The sequence below is a fragment of the Nesoenas mayeri genome (assembly GCF_963082525.1).
Source record: "Nesoenas mayeri genome assembly, chromosome: 6".
Lineage (NCBI taxonomy): Eukaryota > Metazoa > Chordata > Aves > Columbiformes > Columbidae > Nesoenas > Nesoenas mayeri.
In genome coordinates, this window is record NC_137545.1 from 20,158,184 (window position 1) to 20,177,898 (window position 19,715).

Consider the following 19,715-nt stretch of genomic DNA (forward strand, 5'->3'; position numbering starts at 1 on the left):
AATCTCTGGTTCAAAACGTTGTTACTACAACCCTTAGAACCCTGGTGGCTATTACCAGCACTCTAGTTTCTACTCTAGACTAAGTTCTTTCAAACTTCAATATTTACAAAAGTTTCCTCTCAATACCTCCGCCCTAGAATAGCTTTAAAAAGGGTCACAGAGGTACAGGTTCCTCTGCACTCTCCAAGAACTGCTTAATTTACTTTTCCAAAGTCGCAGAGATTACCCAGTTTCAAACGGTTTTAGATTACTTCCAGGATACAATTCCAATAATAATGTTATATATGGACATTGAGACCCTCTTCACATCCTTGTTCTTCAAACAGGCAAAGTAAAAACCTACTGTGATACCTCTGTATGAATAATCTGTGTCCAAAATTCTGGCAATAATTTTAAGTAGCTAAGTTGGTACGTTGTCACAGAGAAGAAAGGCAGCAAATGTTAATGTCCCCCAGCATTATTATAATAGAAGTGAACTCCGAATAGAAATGAACTCTGTCAACTTGATTAGAAGTTAAAAACATCAGTGGGTCAAGACATACAGTACACATTTTCTCATGCCATTACCTTTGATTTTGTGTTGCTGATTAAATATAGCTTCACTCCTTCTAGCCTTAGATTTAATAGACAGGTTAGGAGGGGGATTTAGTGTGCCCAGGATGAGAACAATAAAAATTCTGATACTTAAAATAACTTTCAGCAATCATGCAATTTTGTTTGTGAAGTTGCTTATAATTTCAGAAAATATTTCCAGCATATTTTTACATTTCCAGTAAGAGTTCTGATGTCCACATACCTGAATATTCTCTGTTAACATTGTCATATATTTCTCAAAATAACATCTGAAAAAGTTACTCATTAGCACTTTCTGAAGACAGAACTCGGTCAGAAGAGTTGGAAGAATTCCCAGAGTATCTTCTGTACTCCCATGTTCAAGATTTGTAAACAATTTCTCTAAATATAGAGCAGGGTCTGGTCAGCAGTTAACTCTTCAGTGTTAGTAAGATCCTGCAGATATCGCATATTAACATTGTATTTGAACACTTCGCTTTTGGTGAAGCCGCACTTTCCCAGGCCCAACAGAGTTTTCAGATTTCCAAGAAAACAAAACAAAATAATTAAGGTTTGGGAGCAGGCAGATGCATAGTGCTAAAGTAGATTAAATAAAAATATTTAATTAATCTGACAGCACCACGGATAGTTCAAAACAACAGCCCCACCACCTATGAGATACAGGGATAGCGCAGTACTGAAGTGTCATTTTCAAGCTGTGATTTACAATGTTTACAAAGCACCAAGGCCATAAAGGCCAACATCGCTCCAAGCAGCTCCTCTTATACCTTCCTTTAACGCATTTATAACCAAGCAGAGCGAGCAGCTGAGCCGCAGTTTGCGTTATGTTCAGCTGTGCATTTCCCTTTGCTCTCGCACCCAGATCCCCCGACGTGGAGCTGCCTTTTTCTCTGCACAGCCTCGGCCACCAGAGCTGCCCAGAACCACCTGCAGCTTTCCGAGTGTGACACAGCACCAGGCTGGCTGCAGGAGCCTGATCCTCCTGTCACCCCAGCTCCTGCTGCCGGCCTGTCCCTGCCAAAGGCAGAGACTGCAGAGGAGCGACCCGGCGTGAATTTGTGCTGGAAGTGGCTCACCGAAGGGAAGGCGGCTGCAGCTGACGTGGGCACAGGGAGGAGGAACAGAACCATCACACAGCAGAGGGATTAGGAGGAAATTACCCACACACTTCTGAATGACAGATCTTGCTTGAAAAGTAATCCTGGTGCTGTAATATTCATTTTGTGTATATAAAATGTATATGGTGCATGATAATCAGAGGATTTTAAAATAAAGGAGAAATAGGACAAAAAAGAGTGAAGTTACTATAGACAGACATAAGACTGCAGTTCATTCATGATAGACATCCATCCAAAAGATTGCAAATCCCTACACCCAACCTAATCTTAAAGCATTTGGTATCCAGAGCACCACAGTTCTCCCCATCTTTTCTATCTTAAGATATGAATAGTTTGGATTATCCTGCTTTTCCCAGCATCTGAATTGACTTTCTCTCAGGACTCCTCCCCCCACGCCTTATCTCTTACACTGTTTCCTATTGTTGTCTCAAAATCAAAACTCCTTATCGTTTTCCTTTTTTTTTTCCTCCTTCAGTTTGTCTTTTTCAGCTGCTTCTCTTCCTAGTTCCTGCTATTATCTCAATCTTTTACAAAGAAATGACAAAAATGCCAAGAAATGGTACAAAAAGATTTTCTGTATGTGATGTTTCCAGGTGTCTCATAGAAAATTTTCATACTGAGCACAATAATTTTAAAAGTATTCTGCTAATTCTGCTTTTGCAAAATTACAAAAAGCCTCTGGAACAGGAAGAAGTAAAACAGAAATAGACATATTTTTCTTTGCACAAGTAGATCATTTGGAGTTCAAAAATAAGAGGCTATGAAGAAATTAATGACTTAAAAAAACAAAGAAAATACACAAGTTAAACCAGGATTCTGCCATCTCTTACTTGTGAATTAATTACTTTAATTACTTTTAAACAGTATTTTAAATGATGTCTTTGACACGGAGAATTCTCTCAAGGTGTATCAACCTGTTTAAAAAAAAAAATCCACACTGTCTTGCTTAAGAAATCCTGTATATTCAAGGTTGATTCCCTTAGGGGTGGGTTATGATTTTCAAAAGCAGCATCCATGTGGAGCTGCAGCCCCCAGCTGCACACCCAGGGGTCCAGGGAGCTCTGCTGGAACAGGGGGTTGCCTCCTAGCACCACAGGCTCTGGCATCACCCTTTGTCCCTTTGCTAGAGTGGCCATAAGTGAACTCGGCATCAGGAACTCTTACCTTCATTTATAATTTCTTCTCCAGTTTATTGTAGACTAAATTTAACAGCTCAAATTTGATATTTTGTGAAAAACTTGAGCAGAATCTTTCACAAAGTTTTAAGTGAATGTTTAACAGAGAAAATTTAGAAAAATGTTACAGTAAGAATATTAAGCAAGTAGTTTTCCTGAACTGGAACTGTGCACATACTTGCAGGCTAGTTTAACATTCAACAGGTTCCACTTACATATGGTTATTCCTTTATATGTCTCTCACTTACTGCTACAGTAATTGAAAGAACGGAGATACCAGGCACTGTAGACATTAGACAATATCACTGTAGACAGAGCATAAATAACATGACAGAGTACCCTGGGTCAGAAAATGGACTATTAACAGGAAGAAAAAGAAAGGATGCAAAGGAAATCCAGTTCCCCTGTGCAGTGCAAACCTGGGCTCTGCCCCTACTTGAGGCACTCCAGTAGTGGTTTGTACCACCAAAGAAAACAGTCTCAAGTAGGACCCCCAAGACCAGTGAAGGGAACTAATTGCATTCATGAGCCACAGATCACGTTTGGAATGCACAGCCCTCTTGAGAATGGTCTTTTTTTCACTTAATGATCAGAAATAACCTAATGAAGACATTCAGGCAACATAAGCAAATTAGTATCTTTCTCCAGTTAGACAGAAAAAAGGCTCCTCTGCTCACCAACTGGTTATAATTCAAATGGATAAAATAGTTTCTACTGGATATCATTTAGCATAATGTATGAAATATGTATTGTCTCATTTTCAAAGGATACAAAAGTCCCACTAAATGCCAAGAAAAACTATGGCTGAGGAACACAGCTGAAATCCAAGTCACTTGCAGATAAGCATGCAAAATTCTACTCACCAACATGAAAGCATCATTACTGCAAAACAACACACAAAAAACCCTACACAGTTTTAGCCGATTCACTAACTGCCAGCAAAAGGAATACATGTGACAGGTTTTTTTCAGCACAGGAACCTAATGTTCATGCTCACAGAAGATAGAGCTTTTTCTTACCAATGAAATGACCTAGAAGAACAGCACACCAGCTACTTATCAGTAGTGCTATATAACAATAGCACAACAGCTATATGACAATAGATTCAACAATGACTACAAATACTGACTGCTTGCAGAGTTGTCTCTCAGGGTAGCTCAGAGTCTCAGTACTGGAAAAGAGGAAACTGGTTTCCTCTGAGTACCAGCCCAACTTTCTGCAGTCCAAGACCTGACTGAACAAGCAGGCAGAAAAGCTCTGCAGCCCAACATACAGAGCACAGATTTCCCATACCCAGGGGAGTGCAGCGGCCCACCATTCCCACAGGCATGCAGTAACAGAAACAGGGCTGAAAACAATGAGAAAACAGCACTGTACTACTTCGTAACATGACTTCAAGATGTAAATGGTACCTTTTAACCCTCTGTGTGTGTTGAATGCTCCCTCATGTAGCTGTTAAGATCATTCTAACAGATGATTCTTCTTCCCCCCTCTTGGATGGCCAAGCTCAGATACAAGTCACTTCATTTTTGAGTATTTGCACATGTGGGGATGTTTATGTCACCTGAACACAGCCAGCCAGCCAGTTTCAGCAACACATTACACTGGGAATCTTGACATAGGAAAGACTTGTCAAAAAGGCAGATTCAAACATATAAATGAGCTTTTCTGAACTGACTACACAGAGATTTTCAGCATTCCACCTGTCATCTGAAGAACACACACACCATCATCCTATACTTTAAAGCACTCTTTTGAGTAAAGACAAATACAGACAGTAAAGATCTGCACATAGACTTAAAAGATGCTTGGACTGGCACAGTATCTCAGCCCTTGTAGGCTGTATTTAACTTACTCCTAGGATATAAGATGCACAACATCACACACACTCAGCAGCATGTGTCAGACCTGCTACACAAGCACCACATCTGTGTCACATTTGCACAGTAGAACTGATGCTTACTAATTTACCAAATGTTTTTAAATACATGATACATAAGAAACATTATGTATCCTGCATGCAGATATTCGGCTCATTGCATTAATATGATACTAGGTGAAGACACATAATATTACAAGATGGCTAATGTAGGTTTGATTTCTAGCAGGATTTTAAGACAGCTGACTGTAAAGCACCAAATGGTGAAGTTTTAAGCAAGCCTAGCTTCCAGTTAAATAGACTGTATTGAAAGCTCTGCTCTTCTGTTCCCTCCTCTTCCCACCCCAAACCCCAAGCAGGGGCATTGCTTTTATGGGTACATGTCTTTTGCTGTGGTAAAACAATAGAGACAAATTAAAGAGGGTTGCACCAACAGCTTTCAGCTACTTACAACTGGAAGTATTCCCCAATACGTTCTCATTTCCTTCTTTTTGAAAAAGAAACAGACAAACCAAGAAAAGGAGGCCATGTCGTAGATAAAAACATAGCTTAAATTAATAAAGAGACTGAAGACAAAACCACTGATCAGAAGGGGCTGTACTTGTGCACATTCACTATTGAGATGGGAAAGTCAGGGGCTCAGAGCAACACAAAGGAGGCTGCAAGGGAGGTTTCAGATAAGAAGTAGTTCCTGGAAAAAAATGAGGGGCTGGAGAAGCAGAAGGTGAAGATTGTGGCAGGGGGGACAATCCTGGAGCTCACTGAGCTGTATAGAAACAAACACCAAAGGCTGCCCAGGGGCACTGGGACCCCAGACTGGTGACTGCGAGCAGCTGCACAGCACAAATGCAGCTTTCTCCTCAGCCCCCCCTTACAGCAGTGAACTCCTCGCTGGGAAGGGGGTCTGAGGCTATGTGGAAGGGGAGAAAAGTAGGTAAAGGGCACAAAATCATAAGGTAGGATAAAAGCTCAATCCTCTTGGTTCTTAAATAAACCCCACTATCCAGATCCACCATGGGCTGTCATTCACTGTCTCCCCTGTGACACAACCCCCCTTATCAATGTAAACAACTCTCCCATCCTATTAGAATTGTCTGCACTGGCCATGTCTACTCTGAAACCCAGTGCACTATCCCACACCTGGTAACTAAGGGAGCAAGACCTGCTTTCTCACCGGTTTTCCTGTGGGCTGGGGAGACTTTGGGAAGAAACCTTTCTGAAGGAGCTCAGAGCCAGAGGGAGTTCCAGGGTGCTCCGCTGTCTCTCCCCATGCCAACGATCAGGGGAGCAGGACTGGAGATGTTGGGAAGAAGGATGCATCCGAGAGCATCTAGTATGCATACAACTAGAATTTATCAATTTTATCTGTATAAATTATTTTAATAACCAGGGTATTTTCAATTCAACAAGCAGTATTCAGAAATACACAGAAAAGTATTCAGCATTTGAAAATTCTCTGTGCAAATACTTATGGAAACTATCTTCATTTATGCTTCATCAATACTGTAATCATCTTCATCCTGCTGAAATGTTCAAATGCCCATTTCTTACTTAAACAACATACGCATTGAAAGCTTCTTAAAAAAACCAAAAACCAAAAAAACCCCACAACCCCAAACAATACAACATCCCTAAACTCCATACTTTCCCCACAGCTACAACCAAAAGATGTCAGGATAAGAAAGCATAAATGTGAACAGCTCTGGCAGTCTGATCTACAGTCAAATGTCCTTTTCACTAAACAGCATACAAAGCATAATGAATACTTTTGGCCAAATCAACAAAATATTTAAGTACTTGAATAATTTTCTTGATTACAGCTACTTTCTAAAATCTAGCTTAAAACTGCCAGGTTTGCTAGCAGTTTTTGATAGTTATTTCATTTTCTTTGAATTTACTGCTGTATTTAAGTTTTCAATGCAACTTGGATCATAAGAAATGTCTCCTGTTTCAACAGTTATAATCTGAATCATCATCAATTAACCAGCCAAGCTACAAAATGCTGACTCCTTTATTTCCACCACCATTGTAATTTCCATCTTAGAGGAGGAATTTAGCTGAACACAAGAGATACATTTCTGTCATAAAAGGCTATAGACTACTACAAGAACAACCACCAGTTTAAAACTTTTAACGCCTAGACAATTTTGAGAACTTCACATCTGCATTTTTAAAACCAGGAAGTACTATATATATAGAAAGAGAGAAAGAGAGAGAGAGAAAGAGAAGATCAACTAAGTAACAATTAAAAAAAAGCTGTCACTGTCCACAGGAACCATGTCTAGTCACGTTTTCAGTCAGTCAGTCAGTCGAGGGTCATGTCATTATTTAGTTTCTGTAGAAAAAACACAAGTACAAAAATAGTATCAAAAAGCAACATACCTATTTTTATTTTAAAATATGCATATTTTAAAATATAATTGTTACAACAGCATATAAGGCTTTTAGTATACTTAAAAGAAAATTAATAAAATTTCATATATGCTTATCTAGCTTTTAAAGTATCCTTTCTTCTGAGCAGTGTGTGAAAGCCAGCAATTTTTCTGAAGTGTACAGTTTATACAAGATAGAGTTAATTTTTTAATTTATTTATACTTCAACTATGACACAACTCCTTGTTCTAAAACATTTTTGCATAGAAATAAATAATTATAAATACACATGTTAAACATCAGAATTTTAGTAAAGTTTTAACTAAAAATGGAATGCAAATCAAATCAGTGATGCAGGACTTTTTCAGGACAAGCCTAATACAAGACAATAACCAAGTATTTCATGACAGAATGTTTTTCAACTTAGTAAGTAACTAAATAATTATTTAGAAGCAAGACCAAACATTTCCAGAGGAGGGGAAAGATGCAATTAATGGGTTAAAACCAATCAGTGATGATTATTAAGAGCCACAGAATCCAGCCTTAGATATCTGTGTTTTGCATTTCTAATATAGTGCTAGTTACAAGCTCTGCTTCCTAAGGACTACTTGAAAGCTTCATGAAAAATGTTTGGGATGGTTGGTTGGTTGATTTTGGTGGTTTGTTCTGTTTGTTTGTAGGTTTGCCCGCGTTTTTTGGGCAGTGGTATTTAAATAGAATTACTAGGTTGCAATGAAGGAATTAATCGGAATTCCACAATACATTCTTCTGAAAGACACCAAATTATTTCCTTTCTCTCCTGTTTTCAAGTGATATAATTTACACAACAGGCAACAGACAAATGCAGAAAGGTTCTCAGGAAATACTGAAAGCAATGAAAAAAACCTGAGAATAGAGCACAAGCTGATGAACACCAAGAGCATTAAAATGGTTCCTGCTTTTAGCAACTGCCTAGAGACACCATGGTTGCCTTCTCAAGCCTGCACTGACTCAAAGCAAGGCAGTTTAAAGTGATTATTTCAAGCACTAAGCATAAGAGGTGAGAACCTCACCCCCTCAAAAAAAAACCCCCTTATATTAGAACTTGAAGTAGTTAAGAGAATCTTATTAGTCTGTATTTCCATCATTTCTCTGATATGTTTAACTACTCATATAAACAATTGAATTTTCATTTATTTGTAGGAGAGCCAGAGCCTGCAAAATTCATTAGATGGATTAGTTTAGATTATTAATACATATGTACTCAAATTCTCCTGATAAACAAAGGTGGTTATAAGAGAAGTTTACATTTCAAGAGCCTTATCAGTAGCACATTACCCTACAGCATTTTAATAAAACAATTTAGTAAATTATATTTTAAAATATTTACATAATAAAAATATTATTGGAGAAAAAACTCCAAAAAGTCATAAGAACTGCATCAAAATCATAAACATTTTATTTAAATTTAGTTCAATTGACTAATTCATTTTCATACAGATTCTATTGAATTCACACATCTTATCATGGATTTAATCAGAGAACCTTGTGGATTTTAAGTGTGTTGTAGAAATCCAAACACTTTGTTACAGATAAAAGGCAAGCAATACAACAGGACTTCAGAAAGGATTTCATATTTTTTAAGAGGTAATGACTTTCTTAAGGGTAGATCATCTTTCTAATTTTGGATGCATATTGTACCTACACTTTTCTCCTAAGAAGTAGTTAGAATAGACTTGGTATTATGTTATGCTTTACATCATAGTTTTTCCTGTAATGACCAAGAGGCTGGCCTTTCATTATTGGAAATAAAAGTCATATTAAAAACAAAAAAACCCTTTGTACAAAGATAAGAGTACAAGTTACTTAAAGTTGCATTCACCAGACCAGCTGATTAAAAAAGTTTCAAATGAGTTCTAGCTACAATTCAATAAAGAATGCTAAAAATATACATTTTTTTAAAGCAAGTTACACATAAAGACTAAGGCCACCTTTAGGAACTGTTGCTTATTAAAAGAACAACATGAAAGTCCTTTGGACAAAAGGAGGAAAAGAACACTGTGGGCAGAATCTTTTATTATCTTTGCAACTCCCAGGTCACAAAGAGCATCTACACATAAAAAGGTACAAAGAGAGAAGCTTAGAAGCAAAATATTGATGTGAAGAGCATCAGGATTTCATGTGATGTTTTCTGAACGAGATAATGCAAAATTGCATGTCCCCTATGAACATAATATTGTTACTGAAATTATTTGGAAGCTACAGTAATATTTGGGAGTTATTCTGTAGAAAACAGGGCTTAGCTTTTTCTCCCCCAACTATATTTCACGTTTGGCAATAGCCCTAACGATTAAAAAACACAAAACCATAATTTGAATCAAACCAATGTTTTAAAAGAACACGTGAATTTTGGTCCCTGAAGTCTATAAAACCTCTCTAGAAGCTCAGCCAGCTTTCAGCGTCATCAGCACCAACTAATAAATTTTCAAACTAATTATCTTAAACATACACCTCAATCCCACCACAACAGGCTCCACAACATTTTTACTAACACACATTTCAGCTACACCCAATTTCTGAGAATCCAGATGAACCAAATATCCAAAACCTTTGGTTTCACCTGGCAATCTTCCCTGTGTTTCCCATATCCGTTTTTTTTTATTCCTTCCCTCCTCTGCCCTTGAAGGACTAAACTCTGCATCTTTATCTAACACCAGTGTGAGGGATGGTGTTTTTAATGAAAGAAAGACACACAGAGGCTGATCTCAGTTCTATTGTTTATTTGTACATACTCTCTTCAATGTTAACTGATAACTCTTATGTACATAAAGTGAACATTTCTATGAATGTCCAGACTGATGTTAATCAACTGGTTCGTATTTGTTCAAAAATTATAAAAAATAGATTTGTACTAAAATAAAGTGTACATATGCATATATAAGCATACACACCCCCATAAATACACATGTATGTATCCAAATATATAACAAATAAAATTTCAAGTTGTTAGCTAAAAATAGATTTAAAAGTTTATCATTACATGTTGATATCTAACTTCAAAATACTCCGCCTGTCGCTATTTCAAGTAGTTGAACTCCAGTTTAAGTAACAGCACAGACTGGGTACTCACCCGCTCAGTAAGTTCTCTGACGTTTGTTGGATTCTTCTGTCAGCGAGTCCGCCAGCCTCACTTTCAGCCTGACACCGTTTACAATCTTGCCGTGTAATGCAGTTATGGCATCACTGGCACTTGCTCTATCTGCAAATTTTGCATAGGCCACATTTTTTCCAGCCACAAGATAAACTTTTATCAAGTTTCCAAAACGACTGGGGAGGGAAAAAAAAATAGTTTACAGGTTTTGCCGTAACATAGATACCAAATCATATATACTTCAGATTGGATAATAGGTAACTGCAAAAACTATATTCTCATATGTATGCTATACTTTCTTGTGCTGCCCTCTTCCAGAATTCCCAATTTTCATATTCCCTTTTCTAGAATTCCAGGCAGGAATAGAAGTAAAACCAGAAGTTTGTAGGCAATGTTTTCTATGGAATATCACAACAGAACCACAAGCACCAGTGATTTATTTCATTTAAGAGAATATGTAAAACTAATCAATACCATAGTCCCCAAACAGTAAGTGGCATTTAAAAAAAAAACCCACAAAACAATAACAAATGAACCATAAAGAACATACACACACATAAACGAGCAGATAATTCAAAGGCTAAACTTTAATGAACTTGTTCAGTTATGACTCATCTTCAAAAAGGTTTCACTGAAATGACTCAAAGCAAGAGCTAAAGCTTGAGGGAAACCCCCAGATTTCCAGTCCTCAGGAGATTCTCACAGTTCTTTATAAGTGTTTTTAAAAAATAAAGTCCACTTGCTCCATACTGAAGTCATGTAAGTGTCAAGACTAGCATGCATGGCCTTTTTCTTCTCCAGCATCTGATTAAGAAAATCCAGTGTATCAAATAAGTAGTTTTCCACACAGATGCATATTGTTTCTTTCCCCTCCCAGCGCTTTGAAAATACTTTGGCTTTCCAATGATGTATCGCAAATGTCAGCTATTACAAGAAGGAAATGTCTTTTTCTTCATGAGTATACTAAAAATAAATAATACAAAATACTGGAAAACTGATGAACTACAGATTTGTTTTAAAGATGGCAAAAATAGTTTCTCAAATCTTTGCTCCTCATAGGGACATAGTGTGAAAGGACAACTGGAACAGTGCCAGTAAGATGCAAACCATCAAAATGTCTCAGGACATACCAGAAAAAAAGCTTCCCTATACTTACTTCCTTAAGTTACTGTGGAAATTTATCAAAATACTTAAAATCCTTAAATAAATGTGTAAGAATGCCAAATAAATTAGGCTATAAGACCAGGAAGTACTACATTGATTTGCTAAAAAAACATTTAAGAGACTAGACATTTTACTTCAAATTACATTAACCAATAATAAAGCTGCTGTACTGATGCTACTGCATTTATGTTTCAAGGTGAGTTCCATTACACATTTGTTTGAAAAACCATTACCTTTGATCACTTATTGATCACTGCACAAGGTCTTTTCTGGAGTTTTCATTTTTTAAAAAATTTTTTTTAGCATTTATTTTAAATATTTAACAGTTATTTTTTTTGTTAGAGTCCCTATTTGTAAATGGAGTCTTACCAGAACACATCCTCCAATACATTTACAGGTAAAGGATGAGGATGAAAAAGTACGAAAAGCCTTTCCTTCACGGAAGTGTCAGGTGGAACTTTTTTTTTGATTGGTGGAAGTACAGCATCTGTCTGGGGCTGAAGTAACTGTGAGCCAGAAGCTCCTCCAAACACCTGCTGAAATAGGAAAAAAAAATGCCAGTATAAATTAATTGGGGGGGGGGGGGGGGGAAGAGTCATTTTATCTATTTCATGGGTTCTGTTCCCATCACAGGACAGAAACAGGCTCTAACAGTTCACATCTTAAGTTGTTTACTTAATGGTTATTTCATTAAATGGGACAATAAATTCAAGTAATGTCAGGCAACTTTACAGGGAATAAAACTGTACAAACAAACCAGAGGTACATCTTAAAAATGTAGCACCTAAAACACTTATAGAAGGAAGCGAGCAGTGTTCTTTATTGACATTTCTGAAGTTTCTTACAACAATTCAGAAGAATATTAACAGTATCCATGATATTAACTTACAGGAGGTGTCCTATACTGCTGAACAACTGCGTTGCTGTTCCGTAACACTGATGACACCTGTGCCGTTACCAGCTGTGTTGCCATTTTTCTGATAAGGCTGCAAGCAGAAATTATAATAAACCATTTTTAAAAAAGAGCCAAGCTACAGTAACACTAAATTCAGCAAGAGAAAATAAGTTTTAATGCACATCTAAAAGTATCCCTGGAAATCTGTAAACTCATGTAGATAACAAAAAGCATATCGGGCTTTCATGACACTCCAGACATGACCTATGCTTGCTAGCTGCAATTGGCTGAAAACAGTCATACATTTCTACATATAAAAAATACAAATACATTTGGTTTTTTTAATAATCTAGGAGGAAAAAAAAAAAAAACACCACACCAACTTTACAGAGCCCACTACATTTTGTGAAAGGTACCTAAAAGGCAGAAGGGACAGAAAAATGTCACCTGTTTCTATAAAGAACACAGAAATAAAATTCAGAAGTCAGAATATGACCACACAAAGTTTACTTCCCGCTCTCATTTTCAGTAATTTTCTTTGATCTGCTGTGGAATAAGAAAAAGCAATTGCACTTTTTGCATAGATTCTCAGTCCACGTCGTAGAACCACAAAATAGTAGGAATTATTGAAGAATGAAGGAAATTGTTTGCAAGAAGGATGGCTGCAATTAATTTTTTAGTTTAGATCAGGCATGGACTGCTGAAGCAAATCTCCCCATTGTCCCTCCTCAATATCCTCACTGATATCCCAGAACAGGTTTGACATGAACTAGATTCCTTCAGGAAGAAAACTAGGTCAAAATATTCACTGCAGGAAAACACCCAGGCTGCTCCAACTTGCAATGGGCATTGAAATCACAGAAACAGATCAGAGATGGTCTAAGTAAAACCTGATCATCCCCATATGGTGGGGATACCAGATGCTCAGCACTCAGTTTTACTCTACATACCTGCTTCACAAGGCTACTATTTGCAGTACTACAAACACAACCAAGAGATCAAGCAGATAAATCTGGTTTTAATACAAAAACCTCATCAAAAAACACATTCCAGCCTTGCTACATATTACAAGAGACATTCACAACAGTTCTTGCCAACTCCAAGATTTTCCAATATATCTGAAGAATATACATTTTAATCTTACCTTTACAAAAGACTAGCAAGTTTCAAAAAACTAATTCTAAACCATTCAAAAAACAAAAAACCACCACCAAACCACCTACATTTCAGAAAATACTATGAGTATGAAATAAGATCACAGTGACATTGCTGTTACTTGTGTTAAAAACATTTATTTATTTTAAACTTTGCTCTCCAGAACACAAATCTTGCTATCTCTATGTACTAGTACTTACTCTGAGCTATCATTCCCATCTTCTAGGAAAGTTACAGTTAATCGATTTCCAGGAGGATACTCAAAACCATGTAGTTTATACTTGGCATATATAGCTGATGCAGCAGTACTGTACTGAATCACAGCGTACCCTACAAATACAGTGCACACAGTTTCAGCATGATGCAGGTAAATCCAAAGAACTACTCTCATTTAAAGCAATATAATTAAACTGCACATTTGTCAGGCATGATACAAAATTCTTAAGTCTTTTACCACAGATATATGACTTAATGGCAACATTAGTATTATTTGTCAAGAAAGCATAAATATAGTTGATCTGTCACTAGTTAATTCCACTGAAGCTATCTCGAAAAGCTGATAATAAAGCCACACAAGTAAAAACATTTCTTCCCTAACCCTGATTTAGAAACAAAAATATATAGTTTCACTTTAAAATGCAATTATCCTACCAATAGTGAATCTCAAGTACTAAAGTTAAATTTTAGCTCTCTGAATCATTTCCATTTCAAGCTTCTTGAAGAAGAGAGCTCCTCCACATTTTTCCTCAACAACATCAAAACAAGCCTGAAACCAAAAAAAAATCTTTCCAATACAAAACATTATTTGTTTTGGAATGATCTATCTGCATTTACTTACGTCAGTTTCTACACACAGAGACAACTTATTTCAAGATGAAAACTCAGAAGATCTGTTCAGAGAACATTAAAACTAGACGCCTAATAATTTTCAAACTTCTTTTATTCTGACCAAAGCTATTAACTTAATTTGACCAAAGAACACTTCTCATGATTTTGATTCTGTCCTCAAGATTCTATCATCTGAAAACAAAGGCATTTAAGGCCACCTGTAAACAGGGGTTCAAACAAAACTGAATTCTTGAGTTTATGCATCAGTGATAGCAGCAGCCATTGATACACAAAACATTAATTGTTTCCGACAAGTGTACCGTTATTTTGCAATACAAATGAACTGAAGTACAATTAAGATGCATTCCCTTCACAAAATGAAAAATTTTGTACCTTTACTTACCACTATTTGTATGAGGATCACGTTGAACATCACAATACTCCAGTCCTGGGACTAGATCAAAGAGGGCGAACAGCTGCTCTTGGATAAAGGGAAGCCGCGATAACACTGACAGACGTTTGGAGACTGACTCTTGAATTCTGCTCTCGTTTTTTTCAAAACTACAAAACTCTGGCTGCCCACCTCAATAATCAACATTAAAATGAATAATTTGAATCATCACACTAGCATGCCTTCATTTCATACATATTTTTCATTCAACTTTTAAAAGCAATCTAGGTCAACCATATACTAAAGGCAACATATTTATATCACCAATCCAAGTCACAAAATAATGGGCCAACTAGAGCAAAGCAAGCCATAAAAATATTGAAACAAAATACCCAAATTGTTTCCAACTCCAACACCCAATCTACTCTTTTACTACTTAAGCATTGATGTAAGCCTCTGTTAGCTTCCCTTTTACCAAACTGCATTCTTACTTTGTGACCATATTCATGGCTACAAATCATTTTTAGTATAAAAAGGTGTGACTTACAAAACGGAAGCGTATTTCCTCTAATGTCTTGCCTCATGTTATTACAGTAATAATCGTGTTCAAAAGACTCTGATGACTTATTTTTAGGTTCAGCCAAAATGGCCCTGAAGCCTGAAAGAAATAACCACACATATTATAACACCTCAACACACGTGAATTACCTGACTGGATCTGCATTCTTCAAGTACTGTATTTAAAAGCATATTCTTCAGAAAACTCAGTAAGTGCTGGCTTTAGGAAAATAACTAATCTGTAACTGTTGAAGCCTGTCATAATAATTGTACGAAAGTTCCACACAGAACTACTCCAAGTCACAAACCAGACACTGCTACTTGCTGTGAGGGTGACGGAGTACAGGTTGCCGAGGGAGGTTGTGGAGTCTCCATCCTTGGAGATATTCAAAAGCCACGTGGGCACGGTTCTGGGCAACTCTGGTAATCCTGCTTGAGCAGGGAGGCCGGGCAGAACGACCACCATTCGGCGATACTCGGTAGGATTCAGAGATACTCCAGAGGCAAACATCTGAACTTACATGCTGTAACAACAGTTTATGTATGTTCTGTACTGATCTAGATTTTGCTTTTATGAAAGAATTAGGTATTACCCTCATGATATCCAAATAACTTCATTTTATCTCCACAGCAGAAAAGAAATAAATTTTAACTGCTACGTAATCTCAGACTTGTATTCCTGTGCAACAATTGTCACAAATATCATTTTTGTAGAACCACTTATGACAGATATGATGTAGAATTATTACGTGTATTAATGGGCGGGGGGAAAAGCACATGTGTAACCACAACAGAATCTCCACGGATTATTAGATATGTTTTTATATATAAATTCATTTTATATCAAATATATGACTAAAAATGCATATTCCCAGGGATACAGTACAATGAGGTTTTCTTGTGTTTGAAGCCTACATTACAGACCAATAATAACACATGAATATCCATTTCAAAACTCTTTTCACTGATTTCACTTGCAGGTTGATCCTGCAAGAATATAATCATGTGTTTATTCTCAATTAATGTTAATAATACTGGTTTTTATTTGCAATATAACTTTATCTCAAGATGTGTTTACATCATAAATAATTTACCTGCAAACAAAACTAAAAATTAAAAGTACATCAACAATAACACACACTTATTGTGAAAAACTTGAAATAATTCAGTCAGATTCTTACTTCGATCACACTCTTCAATTGCTCGGGCAGCTTGCGATGGTTTTAGATACCTCACGTAGCCCAAACCTTTACTTTCTCCAGTAGTCTTGTTTTTAATAATGCTGCAATATTCAATGTCTCCATACATCTAGAACAATTAAAATGGGTATTAATTTACAATATTTGAAATGCACTAAAGTTCCACGTGTTAAACCCTTCCAGAAAAACTAAAGAAGAAAAAGCCAATTTCAAATAACAATGAAGCAACAACAAATCAGTACCTTAAATTTCTCTCGCAGATCTTCCTCCGTATAGGTTTTTGGTATCATAACAAAGATTCGTGTAAGCTCCTCATCTTCAACATCTCGGTGGCTTCCAGAAGCTCTTGACTGTGCAATAAATACCTAATGAAATAATCACAAAGACATTAATTACTGGAGAAAGGGTCTTACCCGTATTTAAAAAAACCCAAAACATTTCTGATCACAGATGCATCTATGACAAGAGACCTACAAATACAATACACCTCAAATGGTTTCTCAAACAGGACAGGGGCCAGCAGAAGTTCTCACTGGAAGTAATGAAGAACTGTCAGGAATTCCAAAGCCTGATTCAGCAGCACTGTCAATGTCGCAGGTGGCATAAGAGGTAGCAACAAATGCAATATTGCAACAGGCCTAGTATAGCCGTAGCAACAAAAAATAAGCAAGCAAACAGAAAAGCCCAGCAGCTTAATGAAACCTTGCTGCCACAGGTCACTGCTCAGCTGGGCTAGAGTCTGCACATCTAGTGCTCTACGAAGGATCACAACCTCACATATGTAACTGTTAAAATCTTTTTTTATTACTGAAACAGATTTCTTCTCAAAAGTGCACCACAGAAGACAACCATACACACACAAAAAACAAACAAACAACAAAAACTAATCAGAAAAATCCAAGCAATTGAGAGAAACACAACCAACCTTTACAGTAAGCCTCTGACACAAAAGTAGTAACTGATTCTGCAAAGCTCTTAAATTATTTTTCTAATGGCCATGCAAGGGAGTAAGAAATACAGCTCTGATCTCTTGGCTTCTAATGGCAAGTTCTTCAGAAAAGGTTTTACTGACTCAATTGCTTTTTCAAATGAAACACACGGAACCTTTTTTCACTGTTCAAAGTGACTGATATCTTCTCAATACTTGAGGAATACAAAAACAACTCAAAAGGTTGAAAGCTAACAGTGAGAAAAAAATAATTTGAAAAAAACCTGTGCACAAAATACAAATCCAATATAAAATATTATTGAAAGCCAGCTCTATTTATCCATGTGGATCTTGTTTACAACACTCAAAATCTGCTGTCTTCGAATATTTCACAGAGATGCCCTCAAGATCAAGGAAAAACACGCACCACACACAAAAACAAAAGAAAAAAAAGCACACACAAAAAACACCAACAACCCCCCCCCCCCAAAAAAAAATTCACACAACAGAAAACACAACAAACCCCAAACCAAACACTAACAAAGGAAAAGCTAGTTTCCAGGTTCTACGTTTTCCACAGGCTTGTTGCAGCTTATCCCACACATGGGAACGTCAGGCAAAGGTGGGACGGGCCCGCACGCCCGCCACCGAACCGCCCCGCTCCGACCCAACAAGTGGCATCACCACCGTACGTGCGGCGAGCAGGCCCCGAGGAGCGGGCCTGGGCTCCCCGCGGCGGCTCGGCGCCAAGCGAGGCCGCCGGCTCGCTTCGGGCTTTCAGGGGCTGCTCCCGGCGGGCCCCCGCCACCGGCCGCCCCGCAGCTCGGCCCCGCCGAAGCCTCCCCGCTGCCCCCGCGTAGGACAGCGCTGCCTACAAGCGACAAGATCCGGGCGCGGCGGCCGAGGCCTGCCGCCCTCCGCGGCCGCCATGCTGGGAAGGGAGCGGGGCCGCCACCCCGCGGCCGTACCTTGATGGGCTTGGTGTCGGGGGCCAGGCTGCGGCCGTGCATCTCCTCCATGGCCTTGCAGGCCTGCGAGCTGCGGGCGAACTTGATGAAGGCGATGCCGCGGGACTCATTGGTGCGCTTGTCCCGCAGCAGCCAGATGTTCTGGATGTCCCCGAAGGGCGAGAAGCGCTCCCGGATCAGCGCCTCCCCGGTGTCCTTGCCCAGCACCACGAAGATGCGGCTGTTGGGCGGCTCGTCCAGGCACTCGGCCGACAAGCGGAAACCGCTGCTCTCCTCCATACGAGGCCGCTGGGGACCACGGGCTTCTCTCGGAGGCCGGCGGGGAACGATCGCACGCCACTTTCCGCCGGGGAAACGACCTCTCCTCCGCCTCTTCCGCCGCGCCCCACCCGCCTCTCCGCCCCTAACCTGGGCCGGGGCTTCGCTGGCTGTGGGAGGTTGGGAGGGTTTATGTGGCCTGCTCCATGCCGGACTTCAGCGGCTGGCCTGCGGGTCGGGCAGCGTCGCTCTTGGCTGGGCTGTGCGGTGTAACCTGGAGGGCCGGTACCCAGGAGAGGCGCCCCGGGCTCCCCGCCGCCCCTGGCAGTGCCGGCCAGGAGCCGTGTCGCAGGCACCGAACGGGCGGAACTTCCGGAGGCCGGCGGGGCCGAACCCCGCCCGGGCAGGGACACCCGCAGCCGGCTGTCCTGGGCCGTGACCGACAGCTTTTGAATGTCTCCAGCGGGGGAGATACCACAACATCGCTAGGCAACCTGTGTCAGTGCTCGGTCACCCTCACAATGAAAAAGTGTTTCCTGACGTTCAGACAGAACGTCCTGTGTTTCAGTTTGTGCCTATTGCCTCTGGTCCTGTCCCTGGGCACCACTGAGAAGAGTCTATACCTGTCTTCTTCCTTCCCTCCCTTCAGCTGTTTATATGTACTGATAACATGCATGCTGAGCCTTCTCTGAGCTAAAGAGTCCCAGCTTTATAAGTCTTTCCTAATGGAAAAGATGCTGCAGTTCCTTAGTCATCTTGGCAGCCTTCACTGCCCTCTCTCCAGTGTACTGTGCAGAGTACAATACTGCAGGTGTGGCCTCACCAGTCCTGAGCAGAGGGAAAGGGTCACCTCCCTTCTCCTACTGGTGACACTCCCAATGTAGCCAAGGATACCAGCAGCTTTCTTTGCCACAAAGGCATGTTGCTGGCTCGTATTCATCTTGGTGTCCACCATGATGCCCAAGTCCTTTCTGCAAAGCCACTTTCAGCTGGTCAGACCCCAGCAGGTACTGGCGCATGGGGTTGTTCCCAGGTGCAGGACTTTGCACTTCCCATTCTTGAACTTCTTGATGCTCCTGTCAGAACATTCTCCAGCCTGTTGGGTCTTTATTCAGAAATGTTCT

At 39.2% G+C, this 19,715-nt stretch overlaps 1 protein-coding gene across 3 annotated transcripts; it reads right to left on the minus strand.

Annotated features, from left to right (window-relative positions):
- Positions 1–6,078: 6,078 nt before the first annotated feature.
- On the minus strand, positions 6,079–18,931 carry RBM45 (RNA binding motif protein 45). Of its 3 annotated transcripts, none has more exons than XM_080346885.1 (10): positions 18,334–18,931; positions 16,680–16,802; positions 16,420–16,546; positions 15,228–15,338; positions 14,693–14,872; positions 13,662–13,791; positions 12,301–12,397; positions 11,781–11,944; positions 10,227–10,423; positions 6,079–7,080 (listed from the first exon to the last, which is right to left on the minus strand). In XM_080346885.1, exons 1-9 carry the CDS (start codon positions 18,610–18,612, stop codon positions 10,231–10,233), a joined length of 1,404 nt encoding a protein of 467 aa, XP_080203011.1. In that variant the 5' UTR covers positions 18,613–18,931; the 3' UTR covers positions 6,079–7,080; positions 10,227–10,230. The 3 variants fall into 3 exon arrangements, with proteins under 3 accessions (XP_080203011.1, XP_080203010.1, XP_080203012.1); XM_080346884.1 differs by having other exon boundaries at positions 11,781–11,947; XM_080346886.1 differs by lacking the exon at positions 14,693–14,872 and having other exon boundaries at positions 11,781–11,947.
- Positions 18,932–19,715: the final 784 nt, after the last annotated feature.